At 34.3% G+C, this 19,080-nt stretch overlaps 1 protein-coding gene across 2 annotated transcripts in view; it reads left to right on the top strand.

Moving 5' to 3' along the window:
* Positions 1 to 19,080, top strand: part of LOC121970750 (endoribonuclease Dicer homolog 4-like) — a 53,287-nt gene that overhangs the window by 19,656 nt on the left and 14,551 nt on the right. For both annotated transcript variants that reach the window (XM_042521658.1, XM_042521659.1), the window contains 7 exons: positions 901 to 997; positions 13,486 to 13,675; positions 14,319 to 14,479; positions 14,567 to 14,773; positions 14,852 to 15,123; positions 15,212 to 15,486; positions 15,565 to 15,989. In XM_042521658.1, the coding sequence (XP_042377592.1) occupies positions 901 to 997; positions 13,486 to 13,675; positions 14,319 to 14,479; positions 14,567 to 14,773; positions 14,852 to 15,123; positions 15,212 to 15,486; positions 15,565 to 15,989 (1,627 nt within the window). The remainder of the gene's footprint in view (positions 1 to 900; positions 998 to 13,485; positions 13,676 to 14,318; positions 14,480 to 14,566; positions 14,774 to 14,851; positions 15,124 to 15,211; positions 15,487 to 15,564; positions 15,990 to 19,080) is intronic.

The raw sequence follows: 19,080 nt of genomic DNA, 5'->3' as shown, positions 1-19,080 counted from the left end.
AGATGACTTAGAGTCTAATGGAGATCACTTTATTGATGGTGAAATCCAATCGGCTGAGGTAGCTATTCATAGATTATAGGTTGAAGCTACTGAGGAAGCCGACTCATGTGGATTCAATTGATTGATGAGTGACAAAACAACAGACCTCTAAGTGAAGTAGTGAAGCTGAAGAAGATTGAAGGATATAAAAGGAGAATAAGAGGAGCATTTGAAGGCTACAAAATATTGATTGTATAAATATTTTAAGTTTTTCTCTTATACTCATTAGTTTCATCTTCTTGATCTTTAGTTGTCTTAGACTTTGTAAGAAGATACTTGTTGTAAGAGGTTTCTTTACTTCCTAGCTGGGGTTGCTGTGAAAGAGAAATTAGTGGGTTTTTTGGGGTGACTCACCTACGAGTCGGACCACGTTACATGCTTGTGATAGTGATTACTATGTGAAATAATCTTTGAGTAAGAAGTGCTGCATTAACACTCTGAACAATTTATTCTTATAAATCCTCTTCATTAACTCAAACTTTTTTTGTGGGGCTAAATTAGGGTGTTTATTGAGGAAATTTCTTGATGCAAAGGCTAAGGTTTGTTCTGTCAATTTCCTTGAACGGTTTATTTCATTGTGTATAAAATAGTCTTGTCTATGCAATTTTAGCATCCATATCTAATTAGGAAAGAGGTGCATCAAGTCATCATTGCTATTTGCAATTTTAGCTTCCATATCTAATTGGGAAAGAGGTGTATTAGCATTAAGCCATTGTTGCTGTTTGCAATTTTAGCTTCCATATCTAATAGGGAAAGAGATGCATTAACATGACCTTATCAACTGTGCTTTTCACATCATGGTGCTATGGTGCATCATATCCTCCACAAATAATTTTGTGTTATTGTTTTGCTATTTACCAGATAATCATGATGCTGATTCATTGCACTTTGAAACCATAGAAGATCCATTCTACTCAAAAAAATTGATGGTTCTTATCAAAATTCTGTCATCCTACAGGTATTCATGATTTTTTGGTTTCATGTTACTAGATTAGGCATGCTCTATGTTATCATGTCTGCTTTGCTAGCATTATGTTTGTACAGAGAAGTTGACATGAGTGCTTTAGCAAACCGAATTCTTGAGAAAGAAACCTGTTTGCATATCTCTTATGTTTTTTCTTCTTTTCTCTCTCTCTGAGTTCATTTAAACATGTGACATTACCTGATGGATTTTTGTAATGTTTTTTTCATTACTAGTACTAAATTATTGGAGAGGCATGTTGACGTAGTCATCTGCAAGATTATCTTGCAACGTTTGTGTTTCTATGCTTGATATTCATAGCATGACTTAAAATATCGATCCATGTCGAGGTTTCGATCCCAGATCGGAACGATATAGTTTCGGTTCTTTATTGTACCATCATATTGTGTCATACCAACATAGTTTGGGTACAACAACAACTAAACCTTATCCCACTAGGTCGGGTCGGCTATATTGATGCTTTTACGCCATTGAACTTTATCTCCTACTATATCATTATCTATATTTAAATAAATTTTATCTTGTTTTATTATTACTAACCAAGTCTTTTTTTTATCTTCCTCTTCCTCGTTTGATATGTGTGTCATAATTTCACATCGCCTAACGGGTGTATTTATTGGTCGTTTAAGTACATGTTCGTGCCTTCTTAAACGTGTCTCTCGGAGTTTCCCTCAATAAATGCAACTTCGACGTTCTCTCTAATGTTCTCATTTCTTATTCTATCTATCCTCGTATGTCCACACATCCACCTTAACATCCTCATCTCTGCAATTCTCATCTTCTGCCCATGTGCTCGAGATATAGCCCAATATTCAGTTCCATGTAACATAACAGATCTAACTGCAATTTCATATAATTTTCCTTTAAGTTTTAGAGATATTTTAGGGTTAAATAAAACACCTAACGCTCTCCTCCATTTTAACCATTTTGCTTGTATTCTATGTAAGACACATCTTTCAATTCCTCTATCGTTTTACAAAAATGATCCTAAATATTTAAATCTTTAGGTTTCTGACAACTTGTCATCTCCTATCTTAACAATTGTCTCATTACGTCTAATATTGCTAAATTTAAATTTCATATATTCTTTCTTTATTCTACTCTAGTTCCCATGACGACCGGTCATGGTCGGTTCCAAGCCGGGATAAAGGAGGAGGGTTGCGTTAGGTTGCCAGCTAACGTCAAACTATAACAAATATTCAATGAATGGATCCATTAAACTATTGTGTTAATGCTAGGTTGTTCCCCGGAAGGAACGCGTTGCAGGGTCCAACTGTAACGTCTCGGCAAGGATCGCTACATCTCCAGAACTCGGATGTTGTGCTAAATATGCAAGAGTTCACGTTACAGAGTCCGATTGTAACGTCTCGATATGAAAACTTAGGTATAGCGTTAAATAGGCAAGAGTTCTCACACCATAGGTTGGATAAGAACAAATATGATAGGAAAACTAATAATCTAAGATTTTGAACATGGAACATAGGAACTCTCACTAGTAAATCAATGGAGGTAGTAGATATGATGATTAGGAGAAGAATTAGTATTTTGTGTGTATTAGAGATAAAATGGTACTAGAGATAAAATGGACAGGCGAGAAGGCAAAGATGATAGAGAACTCGGGTTTTAAGTTATGGTACACTGGAAAGAGTAATGCAAGAAATGGAGTGGGTATTATTGTAGATAGTTTGTTAAAAGATGAAATTATATGAGTAGTTAGAAAAGGGGATAGAATTATAGCCCTTAAGATAATAGTAGCGAAAGAAAACATCATTAGCGTATATGCACCACAGGTAGGATTAGATGAAGCTACTAAATCAAGATTTTGGGAGGACTTAGATAAAATATTACAAAATATTTCACTAAATGAAATGATTTTAATAAGAGGTGATCTAAATGAGCATGTCAGAGTGAAAAATGAGGAATATGAGAGAGTACATGAGAGTTATGGGTTTGGAACGAGGAATGAGGAAGGGAAAACTATATTAGATTTTGCGATAGCATATGACCTTATATTAGCTAATACGTTTTTTAAGAAAAGAGAAGAACACTTAGTCACATTCAAAAGTGGGAATAATAAATCGCAAATTGACTTTCTTATGGTTAGGAAGAAGGATAGAAAGATTTGTAAAGATTGCAAAGTCATCCCTGGAGAAAGCTTAACTACCCAACATAGGGTAGTAGTGTTGGATATACGCCTCAAACATAGTATCAATAGAAAGAAAATATATACGATTCCTAGAATTAAGTAGTGGAAGTTAAAGGATGAGAAACAAAATATATTTAAGGAGAAGGTAGAAGTACAAGCATTAGGTGAAATATATGATGGCTAATACAACATGGGATAAGATAATATCAAAATTGAAAATAGTACCTAAGAGTGTACTCGGTGAGTCAAAGGGACATGCACCACTAAGTAAAGAATCTTGGTGGTGGAATGAGAAAGTGAAGGAAAAACGAATAGCTTATAAGGAATTATATATTTGTAAGAACGAGGAAAATTTAAAAAAAATATACAATAGTCAAGAAAAAAGCTAAGAAAGTAGTGAGTGAAGCAAAAAATGAAAATTTTGAATGGTTATATCAAAAATTGGATACAAAAGATGGGGAAAGAGACATTTATAAAATAGCTAAAGTGAGAGAAAGGAAAACAAGAAATCTTACCCAAATAAAATGTATTAAAGATGAATGTAATAGGGTATTAGTAAACGATGGAGAAATTAAAGAGCGGTGGAAGACGTATTTTCATCGACTTTTTAATGAAGGTTTATGTGACCAACTTAACTTAGGCAATTTAAGTATGTCAAATGAGCATAGAAATTTTAATTTTTATCGTTGAATTCAAACTTCAGAAGTAAAACAAACTTTAAATGAGATGCACAATGGAAAAGTCGTTGGACCAGATGATATTCCAATAGAGGTATGGAAGTGTTTAAAGAAACAAGGTATTGAATGACTTACAAAATTATTTAATATGATATTGAAAATGAAAAAAATATTTGATTAATGGAGGATAAGTACTCTAGTTCCCTTATATAAGAACAAGGGAGACGTACAAAATTGTGTAAACTATAGGGGTATTAAACTAATGAGTCATATTATGAAACTTTGGAAAAAAGTAATAGAAAAAAGATTAAGGAATGAGACCACAGTGACAGAAAATTAATTTAGGTTCATGCTTGGAAGGTCGACAATAGAAACTATACATCTTCTTAGATAATTAATTGAAAAATATCGAGAGCAAAAACAAGATCTACACATGGTATTCATTCACTTAGAAAAAGCTTATGATAAAGTCCAAGAGAAATTATATGAAGAATTTTAGAAAACAGAGGTGTTAGCATAACATATATTGAACTAATTAAGGATATGTATGAGGATGTAACGACCAGAGTAAAGACTTCAGGCGGAGTAACTGAAGTATTTCTAATAAAAATAGGGTTACATCAAGGATCAGCTCTAAGCCCCTATCTTTTTACACTAATTATGGACGAACTCACTGCGCACTTTCAAGATACAGTATCGTGGTGCATGTTGTTTGCAGATGATATTATTTTGATAGATGAAACACGTGAAGGAGTAAATGCTAAACTAGAATCTTGGAGGGAAACATTAGAAGGGAAATGTTTTAAGCTTAGTAGATTAAAAACAGAATATATGGAATTTAAGTTTAGCAATATTAGAAGTAATGAAATAATTGTTAAGATAGGAGAGGACGAGTTGTCCGGAACCGAGAGATTTAAATATTTAGGATCATTTTTGCAAAACGATGGAGTGATTGAGAGAAATGTCTTACATAGAATACAAGCAGGATGAGTGAAATGGAGGGGAGCATCGAGTGTTTTATGTGACCATAAAATACCTCTTAAACTTAAAGGTAAGTAATATAAAATCGTTGTTAAGACCTCCTATGTTATATGGAGCTCAATGTTAGGGTATGACTCGAGCACATGAGCAGAAGATGCGGGTTGCAGAGATGAGGATGTTAAGGTGGATGTGTGGACATACGAGGATGGACAAAATAAGAAATGAGAGCATTAAACAGAAAGTCGGAGTTGCATCTATTGAGGAAAAACTCCGAGAAACACATTTAAGATGGTACGGACATGCACTTAGACGGTCAATAAATGTTCCAGTTAGGCGATGTGAAATTATGATAAACATACATATCAAACAAGGAAGAGGAAGACTAAAAAAGACTTGGTTAGCAACAATAAAACAAGATAAAATTTATTTAAATATAGATGATGATATAATAGAAAATAAAGCTCAATGGCGTAAAAGGATTCATACAGCCGACCCCACCTAGTGGGAAAATGCTTGGTGGTTGTTGTTGTTGTCTTTATTATACTAAGTCTTAAACCTTTCCCTTATAGTGTTTTTCGCCAAGATTCTAGTTTAACATTTAATCTTTTCGTGTTTTATCTACCAAAATAATATCGTATGCAAATAACATGCACCATGGTACTATGTCTTGAATGTGTGCAGGGAGTTCGTCCATAATTAGTGTAAAAACATGGAGACTTAGAGGTGATATGTAACCCTATAATTATTGGAATTGTTTCAAGTGCTCTGCCGAAGTCTTTACTCTGATCGTTACATCCTCGTACATATCCTTAATTAGTTTAATATATGTTACGTTAACACCTCTCTTTTCAAAAATTCTCCATATAATTTCTCTTGGACTATATTATAAGCTTTTTCTAAGTCGAATACCATGTGTAGATCTTGTTTTATTCCCAATATTTTTTAATTATTTGTCTAAAAAGATGTATAGTTTTTATTATTGACCTTCCAGACATGAATCCTAATTGATTTTCGATTACCATGGTTTCTGTCCTTAATATTTTTTCTATTACTTTTTCTAAAGTTCATAGTATAACTCATTAGTTTAATACCCCTATAGTTTGCCTTATTCTTATATAAGGGAACTAGAGTACTTACCCTTCATTGATCAGATTTTTTTTTTTTTTCATTTTCAATATCATGTTAAATAATTTTATAAGCCATTCAATACCTTGTTTCTCTAGCACTTAAATAATTTTTAAGCCTTTCAATAATTTTTTAATTCATTCAATAATTTTGTAAGATATTTAAAGTTTGTTTTACTTCTGAATTTTGAATTCTACAATAAAAATTTAAATTTTGATACTCATTTGGCCTACTTAAATTACTTAAGTTAAGTTGCACCTAAATCTTCATTAGAAAGATGATGAAAATATCTCTTTCACCGCTCTTTTATTTCTCAATCATTTACTAATATTCTATTACATTCATCTTTAATATATTTTATTTGGATAAGATCTCTTGTCTTTCTTTATCTCATTTTAGTTATTCTATATATGTCTCTTTCTCCTTTTTTTAATCTAATTTTTGACATAATTGTTCAAAAATTTCATTCTTTTCTTCATTCATTACTTTCTTAGCCTCTTTCTTGACTATTGTATATTTTTTTCAAGTTTTCCTCGTTCTTACACATATATAATTTTTTATAAGCTGTTCGTTTTTCCTTCACTTTCTTTTGTACTTTCTCATTCCACCATCAAGATTCCTTAGTGGTTTATATTCCTTTGACTCATCGAGTATACTTTACTATTTTCAATTTTGATACCATCTTATTTCATGTCGTATTAGAATCACCATATATTTCATCTAATATTTATACTCCTAATACTTATACTCCTATCTTTTCCTTAAATACATTTTGCTTCCCATCCTTTAACTTCCACCACTTAATTATAGAAGTAGTATATATTTTATTTCTATTAATACTATAGTTGAGGTGTATATTCAACACTGCTAACCTGTGTTGGGTAGTTACAAATCTTTACAAATCTTTTTATCCTTCTTCTTAACCATAAGAAAGTCTATTTACGATTTATTATTCCCACTTTTGAACGTGACTAAGTGTTTTTCACTTTTCTTAAAAAAATGTAGTAGTTAATATAAGGTCACATACTATCGCAAAATCTAATATAATTTTCCGTTCTATATTTCTCGTTCCAACCCATAATCCTATCCTCTTATATTTCTTATTTTTCACTCCGACATGTCTATTTAGATCACTTCTGTTGTACCCCGTAGTTGTTTTGATGTGATCAACCAAGTTAGGTTAGGTCCTGTTTGTTACTGATCCCTATGTCTAAGTGTGCAGGAGCTTAGGAGCGCAGAAAGTCGAACGGAAGACGCAGCTAGCAAGAAGGACGACACGGGAAGGGTGCCGACGGGCTCGGTGCGTTCGAAGGACGAAAGAACTGCGGAAGAGTACAACGGTGGACGAGAAGAACGTGTGCGACGGTCGAGGGACGAAAAGCCGTGGCGGGAGCTTGCTCGAGGAGAAAGCCGGAAATTGGGTTCGGATGAGTCCTATTTCGGTTGGTCGCAATCACCCAAGCAATCAGAACTTCGGAAGCGAAAGTGAAGATGAAGAAATGTTGGAAAAGCAGCTAGAGGCGCCCTCAACAGTCGTTGGAGGGGCCTCCACCCTCATCAGATTAAGGGCACCCTCAATGTTCGGCCTGGTCAAATTAGCCGTTGGCAAGCGGATAAAGTTTTATCCGCTTATCCCCTTGGAGGCACCCTCAACCCCTTTAAAGGCGCCCTCAACACTCGAGATAGAATTTTCAGGAGTTATATAATGACCCCTAGAGCTAGGAAATAATCAATCAACTCTTGTACTAACTTTCTAGCAACTCTTAGAGGTTTCAGTATGTAAAAGGCTTCTCCGCCTTCAAAGAAGGAGATTCTTAGTGAGTTGTTCAACCGCCTTGGATTAACAACCACCTAGGTTGTAACCAAGTCAATCGCTGAGTCTCTTCCCTAGTTCTTTTATATTATTTGATTTTATTTTATTTTTGCAATTTAAGAGTTGAAAGTACGAGGAGGGTATTTTCTTATTGCAGACAATTCACCCCTCCCCTCTTGTCGGCCCTACTGCACCAACAACTTCCTATTAAAATCATTTTATTTGGCAGAATGTTTTGTTATACTTCATTTAAGTCGTCCCAAAATTTTAATTTGATAACTTTATCTAATCCTACTTGCAGTGTATATACGCTAATTATGTTCATAGTTTCTATCACTATTATTAATTTAAGGGCTATAATTCTATTCCTTTTTCTAACTACTACAATTTCATCCTTTAATGAATTATATACAAAAATATCCATTCCATTTCATGCTTTACTCTTTCCTGTGCACAATAATTTAAAATCATCTTTGCCTTCTTGCCTACTCATTTTGTCTCTTGTATATACAAAATACTAATTCTTCTTCAAATCATCGTGTCTACTACTTCCATTGATTTATCACTGAGGGTTTCTATATTTCATGTTCCAAATTTTAGACTATTAGTTTTTTTTATCATATTTGTTCTTATCTAACCTATGATATGAGAACTCTTGTCTATTTAACACTACATCCAAATTCTAATGGAGATGTAGCAGTCCTTGTTGATACGTTGTTATCAAATCTTGCAACGCGAACTCTTGCATATTTAGCACTACATCCAAGTTCTAGAGTTGTATTGGTCCTTGTCATAACGTTACATTGGACCCTGTAACGTGTTCCTTCCGGGGAACAATATAACATTAGCACAATAATTTAATGGACATATTCATTGAATATTTGTTATACTTCTAACGCTGGCTAGCAACCTAACGTAACTGTTCCTTGTTTTTTTTTGAAGTATCAGTCATGGATACCACGAATACGGCTACGATACTCATACACGTATCAAATACGGCAAAAAATGTGTCGTTGACTTTTTAGAGGTTTGGCCATGTAGATACGTTTTGGACACGGCTTGGATATTTTTTTTTCCAGATATGTTTGGACAAAATTGCAAATATTTAAAATTTTTAGGGGTTAATTGAAAAATATTAAATTTTTTTAGGACTAATTGAAAAATAATTAATAAAAATGAATTGGGTTGTGGGTTTTTAAACCTTAAACGCTAATCCTTTTTTGTTCGCCTCTCATCCTACTCGTCGATTGACGTCGACGCTATGTAAGCTCTAAATTATTATTTCGATTTTTGCTTTAGTCCTCTAAAGTGCTTAAACCCTAATTATTTTGTTAAAAAGATTTGATTTATAAATTTGAATATAAGCCTTAATTATTGACTTTCAATTTTTGAACAGCACCCAAAAGTCTCGATTTCAATCATCTTTCATGATCTTACATGCTTTATGTTTGCCACTCATTCTCGATTTTGATCATCTTTCATCTATTTTGTTTTGTTATTTTAGCTATTTTGCAATGGGAAATTCTCAAAAGGAGAGTTTACAAGAGGACGCAGATGATTATTCTCCTTGTGGAAATTTGTAACTAAGATTGAGAAAGGAGCTGGAGGAGGAAATGTTATTTGGTCATGTAACATGTGTACTAAAATATGCAAGGGATCATACTCGAGGGTGAAGGCACACCTATTAAAACTCAAAGGCTATGAAATTGCTGGTGGTATGACTGTTACAATAGATCAAATAAAGCAAATGCAACAACTAATGGATAATGCTGAATTGAGAAGGAAGAATGCTAAACCAAAAGAAGTTCAATTGCCTTCATCATCTACATCATCAAACATGACTTCAAAATCCTCATGCAATAGTCCTTTTTCCTTGCAAAGTGCTGATCCAAGATCAACAAAGAAGAGGAAAAAAACACTTGGCCCTCTTGAAAAAGCTTTTAATTTAAATGCTAGATATGAATTCCACTTTAAAATTGCGAGGTTGTTTTATACAAGGGGGATTATCTTTCAATATTACTAGAAATCCTCATTATATTCGTGCTTTTAGTATGGCTACTCAACAAACAATTCCTGGTTATCTTCCACCTGGATACAATTTGTTGAGAACTACACTTATTCAAAGAGAAAAGGCTCATATTGAAAAGTTGTTGGAGCCAACAAAAGGCACTTAGAAACAAAAGGGTGTTAGTATTTGTAGTGATGGGTGGTCAGATGTACAGAGAAGACCGTTTATTAATATTATGGCCGTGTGTGAAAGTGGTCCAATGTTTCTAAAGGCAATAAATTGTGAAGGTGAGTACAAAGATAAAGGTTTCATCTCTAAGTTGTTTATTGATGCCATAAATGAAGTGGGGCATCAGAATCTTGTACAAGTAGTCACTGATAATGCTCCCGTATGCAAAGCCACAGGTTTATTTGTTGAGAAAAGTCCCCACACATTTTGGACAGTGTTGTGCATACTGTGTGGGACACACTATGTTGTGTATACTCTGAATCTTGCTTTGAAGAATATTTGTGCACCGATTGACTCTCTACAAAATAAAGAAGCCTTTAAAGAATGCAAATTGATAGCTGAAGTATCAAATGATGCTTCGATGATCAAGAATTTTATAAAGAATCATAATATGAGATTATCGATGTTCAATGATAACTCGAACTTGAAGATGCTCTCACTTGCAGATTCGATTTGCTTCCCTGATTATTATGCTTAAAAGGTTTAGATAAATCAAGAAATGTCTCGAAAACATGGTGATTAATGAAAGATGGAATATGTACAAGGAGGATGATGTAGTGAAGGCCAGAGTAGTGAAGTACAAAATATTGGTTGATTAATTCTAGGAAAAAATTGATTATATACTTTCTTTTACAAGTCTAATTTATGAGATGCTTAGAAAAGTAGGCACTGATCAACCTTATCTTCATTTAATATATGGATGGGATGATAGAGATGATTAGGGTTGCTATCTCGAAAGGGCCTTTTTCTCAAAGTGGAGATTCAAACTTTTATGAGGTTGTTCATGATATTCTGGTGGATTGATGGAATAAAAGCAATACACCTCTACATTGTTTGGCGCATTCTTTGAATTCGAGTTGTTCATGATATTCTGGTGGATCGATGGAATAAAAGCAATACACCTCTACATTGTTTGGTGCATTCTTTGAATTCGAGGTAAAACCCTAATAAATTTTAACTAAGTTTTAGGCTTTTAGCAAATTATAAATATTAGTTTATGTTTAATTATCAATCTTTTTATATAGATATTATAGTAATGAGTGACTCCAAGAATCTCCCAATTGTCTTCATTCACATAGGGAAAGGAAAAAGTGCATTGAAAGATATTACTCCTCTTCATCAGAACAAAGAAGTGTCAATGAGGAGTTTGCCTCTTTTTTAGTGGTCATTGATGATTTTTCTGATAATGATGCAATGCGTGACCGAGGTTTGATGTAGTGGTGAGTTATCCATGGTGTTCCACACCAACTCTTCAAAGTTTAGCTTTAAAGCTACTGGGCAGCCTTCTTCTTCTTGTTGTTAGAGAAATTGGAGAACCTACAATTTCATCCACTCATTGAAGAGAAACAAAATAACACCACAAAGAGTAGAAGATTTGGTGTATGTTCACTCCAATCTTTGTCTTTTGTCTAGGAGTCCACATTATAGTGAAGGAGAAAGTTAGATGTGGGATGTTGGAGAGATGCATTTGATTCCATGGATATGGAGGGCGTTGCTATTCTTGAAATTGCCAATTTATTTCTTGATGAACCTGAATTAGAGTCAGTTTTATTTATTGATGAAGGAAGTGTTGGTGATGAGACCGATATGGGTGTTTGATTACTTTTTACTTGCTTAAAATGGATTTGGTGTTTTATATTTTGACATTTTGTACTTGAGATAGTATGATTGTTGACATATGATTTTCCATCTCTATATTTTTAAATTTTCAATACTATATATATATATATATATATATATATATAATGATTGGCGTATCGCTGTATCCGTGTCGTATTCAATACGATACCCGTATTTGTATCCATGCAACATAGGGGAACGACCATGACTGATTTGTTATGGGCGGAGCTCAACATAGTTTTGGTATTTTTTTAATATAAAATATATTAATTAAAAATAAAAAATTTAATTGAAATATTAACAAATAAAAAATAAAATATTTTAAATATATATTAAATTAATGAGATAATTTTGTTAGGCTTTCATTAAACCTATTTAAATTATTCCAATCATAACTAAGAATTGATTAAGATTATTAATATAAATTATTTAATTAAACCTTTGGCCTCCCCCACTTGTTCCATGACGCCATCTCCCGCATGATGTAGTTGGCCTATGCAATGTGTCCGAACATGTTGTTGAGGGCCTCGGGCCAGCGCTACCTTCGGGGCCTCTGGACGTGCAGACATTGTAGGTGTGCCGGTGTCGGTCCGTGGGCATCGGAATGAACGTCTGTATCGGATGAAACAAGATGAGATTTTAAACTATGATTCATATCATATGATGCAGTTTAGATGATTAAATTTGAAATTTGAAATTTTTTATATGTGGGTTTTAATGGTTTTATCCTTTTTTGTGGCCATTGAAGACTAGGTAATTTTTTTTAGGGAATAAGTTATTTAGAGGATAGTATATTTATTTCCAAGTTTGATTGCTATATTAATAATAGGTTAAATTCTACTATGTTTTTAGGGCAATTTATCACGATCAGGGCCTTTAAAAAGACCACAATCACTTTCATTTTCCAAATAATGAGATTTTGGGTTTTCTGTGGGTTTTGGTGTTCTTTATGAGATTGTTATTACAATGCCTGTTTTGGTTTTCTTATCAAATTGGTTATTAGAAACAAGAATAAGATGTTTAAAGTTTCATAACATAAATACCATGGTTAAATAACTAGAAGCAGCTAATTTTTGGCTGAATTATCACACTTTAAGTTATGTGATTATGGATCATTGAAGTAGAATTGAATATGTCGTGGTTGAATTTATTGCACTAGCGAGCAATTATAAGTTGCAATCACCCGCACCATGGCCTAGACAATCAAATTGCTCCCAGTTTTACTATATTTGTTCTTTTTCTTTTTCCCCTTTTTTATTTTTAACTTTTCAGTATAAGATTGTTGGCTACAAAATGAAGTATTTATGGAAGGAGCAGAAAAAAGAATTTATAGACTATTTGGAAGATGGCTTGTGTCAAATTGAGATGTTGGTATTTTGGGGAATAATAATATATTTTTTTTGATAAGGCTGGGGAATAATAATATAGATTATATACATGGAAGCTCACAGGCTCTTTCTGAGGTTGGCTTCATTTCTGTTCCTAAGAGTAATGATCTAATGGGCAAGTATGATACTGATCTTCTAGCTTTGAGTGTATAAGGCAAAAGAGAGATTAATTGTGGTGGTTCAGATAAAAATGATCATGTTAGAAAGAAAAATCAACAGAAATACAGGAAATTATGAGGTTTATCTTCAAACCTCTATCCCCTTCCATTTCATGACTAAGTTTTTGGTTTATTTTTTGTTCTCAACTTTTAATGCTTAGAAGGATATTGGAAAACAAAGATGCCTAATCCTGCTAGACCTTCTGATATATTTCTGCCGTTTATTTCTTATTATTGTTCCAACCCTCATAGGTTTTTTTCAAGTACGAATTCATGATTTATGGCACTGTTTGAAAGTTTCAAAAACAATTTTTTACTAGGGTACAAGAATCCATGAAATGCATAATTTTTGTGAAGAGAATTATCATTGCAAAAACTTTAGCCAATATCCTTCAGGGTTTACAGTCTCTTAAATTTTGGAAATGTGAGTTCCTTGTGGGTTGTCACTCGGGAGCAAACATGTCACGTGGAAAGATGAATGCCATTGTTGAGAAGTTCTCTTCTGTAAAGGTACTCTCTAAAGATTCTCTAATTTTTAAATTTCATTAACTTATATACAGGGTACAAGATCCATCCCCTCCAATTGAATATTAATGAAGTTTAATCTTTATCCTGAACCCTTTGGAACTCTATTCATTCAATTGGACTTGAAATAATGAATTTCCTCTTGATATAATGTTCAAATATAATCAAAATTCAAATAGCACATCCTTCAGTCTGTGCTTGGCTGTTTTTACTGCATCATTATACCAACCTGTGAAGAAATTGTGAAAGATTACAATACTTAATTTGGTTGGTGAATGAAAAGAGGTTCTTAAAAAAAAGGCCATTTACCTTATCTCTAATTTGTAACACATGCCATGATTTGTCTTGTTCGTTACTGTAAAAAGTTTTAACATACTAATCTTCCTACCCACTTTGAACCTATATCATTCAGTATGTTAGAAAAAACAGTAAATGAAAAAAATCTTTATTGTTCACGTTATTTGCTTGATTACTATATGGAGCATAATAAAATTTGTTTTTATTTCTTCTATTCAATTTTTCCTCTAAAATATGCTGATAATCTAAAAGATGGTGTTCTTTTTTCTCCAGGATTTACCTTATTGATAATTTTTAGTCTTTTTTTATTTCATTCTCATAAATTCATTAGGTGAATCTTCTAGTGGCTACTAATGTAGCCGAAGAGGGTCTTGACATCCAAACCTGTTGTCTGGTTGTGAGATTTGATCTACCAGAAACAGTTGCAAGCTTTATACAGTCCAGAGGTCGAGCTAGGATGACTACTTCTGAATATGTGTTCCTTCTGGAGAGGTGCCTTTTCTCTTTCATGTAGCTTTGTTTGTTCTATGAGGAAGTATGCAATTTTCTACCCTCATACAAGTTCTTTCATTATCTCAGAGGGAATGAGCGTGAAAAAAAGTTGTTGTGTGATTTTGTGGCTGGAGAGCATGTAATGAACTCAGAAATTAGTAATAGAACTTCAAATAAGACCTTTGATGATTTGGAAGAGATCATATATAAAGTTGATAGTACTGGCGCTTCAATTAGCACAGCCTGTAGCGTTTCACTCCTCCATCGTTATTGTGACAAACTTCCTCGGGATATGTATGTAATTGCCTTTTTTAAATTCATGGCCAGAGTTAGCTGTCTCTTCTTGATTTTGTAATGTATATTATATTGCAGATATTTCACTCCTACACCTAAGTTCTTTTACATTGATGATCTCGACGGAACCATATGTCAGATTATTCTTCCGCCGAATTCTCCAATTCGTCAGGTTGATAGTCTGCCTTGTACCTCGAAGGATGAAGCCAAGAGAATTGCCTGTTTAAAAGCATGTAAGGAGCTTCATAAACGAGGTGCTTTGACAAATTATCTGTTGCCTGTTTCAACTGCTGAGGAAAAGAATGGATCACAAAATCATCTTTCAGGAAACAACAACAATAATAATGAAGGTTTGATTTGATTCTTCAGCTTGCTTTGACTAATGTTGTTTTAGTGTAGTTGAGTTAAATGCTTGACGGTGGACTTTGTGTTGTCAAGATGAAAGCTCAAGTCAAGAACTCTATGAGATGGTGTTACCTGCTGTTCTTAGATGCTCATGGAAGAGTAATGATACAAAGATAGATATGTATTTCTACTATATTCAACTTGTTCCCAAGCCAAAGGATCGACATTACCGGAAGTTTGGTCTTTTTATCAGCAATCGTCTTCCTGAAGAAGCTGAAAGCTTGGAAGTTGATTTACACCTTAATCGTGGTAGGATTGTGAATACAAAATTCTTATCTCAGGGGATTGTAACGTTTGACAAAGAGGAGGTACAAATGATTGCTTAATCTGAAAGCATCGTGTTTTGTTCCTGGCATTTATCTTACATCATGTTATTCTCTTTGTAGATGGTACTTGCACAGAAATTCCAGGAAATGTTTCTCAAGATCATACTTGACAGATCAGAATATTCCTCGAATTTTGTTCCCTTGGGCATGCTTAATGAAACTCACGATGTCTCATCAAACTCATATCTGTTGCTTCCTGTCACTGAACAAATTTACGTGGAAAAGAAGATTGACTGGACAACTATAAGACGATGCTTATCATCTCAAACCTTTACAAACAGAACATCTGCATTTAACAAAGCTTCCGATTTCAATGATGACACTTTACAACTTCTCAGTGGTTCAGTGAATAAATCTGATGTCTTAAATAGCTTAGTTTTCACTCCATATAATAACCTGTTCTTTTTCATTGATGATATTTACTATGGAACAAATGGCAATAGTCCCTACCAGAATACAAGCTATGCAGAATATTACCGGGATAGGTAATCACAATGTATATTTTACATGCCTTCTATTGCTTCCTTTAATATAAAATTACTACATTCTACCTTTTTCATATTTGTATGTATACATAACTACCTTAGGAGAAACACAACGCATGTTGATATAAATCTACTTATGGATGGAGTCTTATAGAACAAAATTTGGTTACAGTGGATTATTCATTCAACTATATTAGTAAGAATTGCAGATGATTTAAATCCTTTAACTATTAAAGTTGTATGAAGTTCTAGTTACATACACATGGAGAGGTTGACAAAATGGTTGTAGTGCTTATTTGGTTAGATTTTAGATGAACTAAAAGAAGAGTTGAATGATTTTCTTGAATGTTTATTTGGAAAAAGAAATAGCCTGAAAATAATTTCATCATTCCCTTTGGGGTTATTAGTATGGGATTTTAAATGTGGATATACTTTCTCTATGCTTGCTCTAGAAGAAGCCAATGAAGTAGATATACACAGTACATGATTAATCACTACAAATAATTCAGGCACCGAACTGGTGCACAGCTTCATCTAGGTGTTCTTAGTAGTTGGGCAGCCCCTTAGGACATGGAGAACACATTTTTCAGCACCATAGCCAGAGATACAACAACTAGATTGAGCAAGGTGACATTGTAATCTAACTGTATCAGTTAGTAGCCCCCATACAACATGTGCCAAATGAAGATGCAGACTTGTTGGGGTCCATATACAGCACCATATGGACTAAGATCTACCTGGTGGGATTTGGCACTAAAGTGCCCATTTGCTGCAACAGACCAAACAACCTTGTCTCTCCTGTGTCTACTGCAGGAGGAGGTCCTATAGCAACTTGATTGAGAGCAGCAAAGGAGACATAAAGGTGCCATAACATTAATGTTCCAGCCTCCATGAGATACATAAACTTCAGCAACTACCATATTCTTCCACTCTTTTAGAATAAGAGATATAAGAGAGGATAGCAGGGGTATTCTACTCACCAACCAAATATCTGATTAAAAGAAAGTATTCTTCCTGTTTTCTATCTTGTATAAAAAAAAACATCCTGAATGTGTGTCTATGTTTGACAAATTCCTTTCCACAAATGAGTTAGTTGGTTGTGTATCACAAGCTAGCTTGCCATGATTCGCCCTTCCATTTTCCTTGTAGAACCTGCTCCTGTAAGACATTGGAATTTGTTAAAATAGTAGCATAAAGTTTATGGACCTGGTCAATGGTGTTGGCATTCACCTGTAGTAATCCCAATTGTCCATGGTCCTTGGTGTAGGTTTAGTCCTGCTAGAAGGGAGTGGTGAACACCTGAATTCACAATTTCTTGCACAATCAAAAGAAACAACACCTGTTAACAAAGGTTAGTTGAATAAGTGTTCTCATGTGTTAACTTGATCGTGTCAATTATATCACGACGGAAATAAAGACAGGAAATAACAAGACATTGCTAATACATCTAATAATCAACTAGTAGATTTGGTGACTAACCGAAGTTGAACATATTTGTAAGAAACCGATCTTCTACAATATATTCGAATCAATTTGAGGGATAATGTTTTAAAAAAGGGTGACTATGTGAATATGTAAAGATAATGGACCTACATGTAAGTTTCCCAGCTGTTCTAATACATATATAAAGTTTGAAGACAGTTACCTAGGATATCCTGATTGGGGATTATTCCCTGAAACATAAAAGCAATAAGAAAAGGAAGTATATCTCAGCAAAGTAGGAACTGTCCGAAGCTGCATGGTCCATCTGCTACAATTGCTAGCTTCTCATCAGACTGGTAAATTCTTGCTTATCCATTTTTTCTTGAAAACTCCACTTCTTGACCTGGTCATTCCAGTCCTTCAGCGTTTCTTTGAGATTTTTGCTTCTGAAAATTTCATCACATTGTGTCATCCGGGGCACAAAGATCCAACCCCTAGTCAAATGTATTTCCAATCTTTGCCAGCTGCCAGTTTATTGGCGAGTTACAATCCAACCAAACCTTGGTAGAACACGGAACACTATCGTGGTGTTTTAGCGTGTGTTTTACTGCCTGCCACAGAATCCAAGCTGTTTGGCGTTCATAAAAGAAATGCCCAGTCTCCAAAATTTCCCATGGTTTGCAATCTAGTACATTGTCAAGTGAAATGGTCGTGTTGATATTACTTGCCACAGACAATGCCCTCCCTCTTTTAATCTCCAATTCATCATGGGCTTCCTTCTTTAACCTCCAATTTGTTGTTGGATTCCTCCTTTAACCTCTAATTCGTTGCCGGCTTCCTCCTTTAACCTCCAATTTGTCATCGGCACTGTGCATCGGAACATCGACACTATTGTTCCAGTCAAAGACCAAAGCTTTGACACAACTCAAGATTTTGAACCTTGGTATATCCTGTGCTGCATCTGAACAGAGAGCAGGCAAAGGCTTCATTCTGGTTGAACCTGGCCTTTGTGTTGACTCTGTCCATGATCACCAACCATGATAAAATGTCTTCCTTCTGGAAGCCATAGAAAGCCATATAAGCTACTAAAAGCCTGAGGAAGCTCCTGTGTGAATCACTGCTGTATATGATGAAGCTCCTGTGAAATTCCCAGCCACCCTCCATCCCCTGATAAGTCTGTCTGCCTCCAAGAAAGGACTTACCTGCTGCATCCTATCATGAAGGGCTCTCAAATCACTTTGAAAATTGGTTGTGAAAGCAGGTGAATCTCTTATCCTAAATTGGATGTCTATCGACCCCTGTTTAGCTATCCACTCCCATAATGTCTGCTCTTCTGGTTGTAATGGGGTTACATGAAGGCTTATAGGTAGGTGGCATTTACTGTGTCTGATAGAGAGCAGGTAGGTATGTTTGAATTAGTTGTCTCAACATGAATGTTTAAGTTTATTAATAACTATGGCATTCATACCTTTGTAATTTGTTTCTTCTACTTTAATAGAACTTCACAGGTAAGTTTCATTCTTTGTATTTTTGTAGTTTTTGTTATGTTCTTGCAGAAGGATTGATTGCTGCTACCCAGACCTTGCAGTTCTTTTTTGGCTCATTGTAGATTCCTTCGGCATGTGCATATGCAAAATCCTTTCACAAACTAATTCAAATTGCAGCTAGT

Source organism: Zingiber officinale, chromosome 4A (assembly GCF_018446385.1).
Source record: "Zingiber officinale cultivar Zhangliang chromosome 4A, Zo_v1.1, whole genome shotgun sequence".
NCBI classification, from domain to species: Eukaryota; Viridiplantae; Streptophyta; class Magnoliopsida; order Zingiberales; family Zingiberaceae; genus Zingiber; species Zingiber officinale.
Note: the sequence above shows the minus strand (reverse complement) of the source record. Positions and strands in the feature narration are given on the sequence as shown.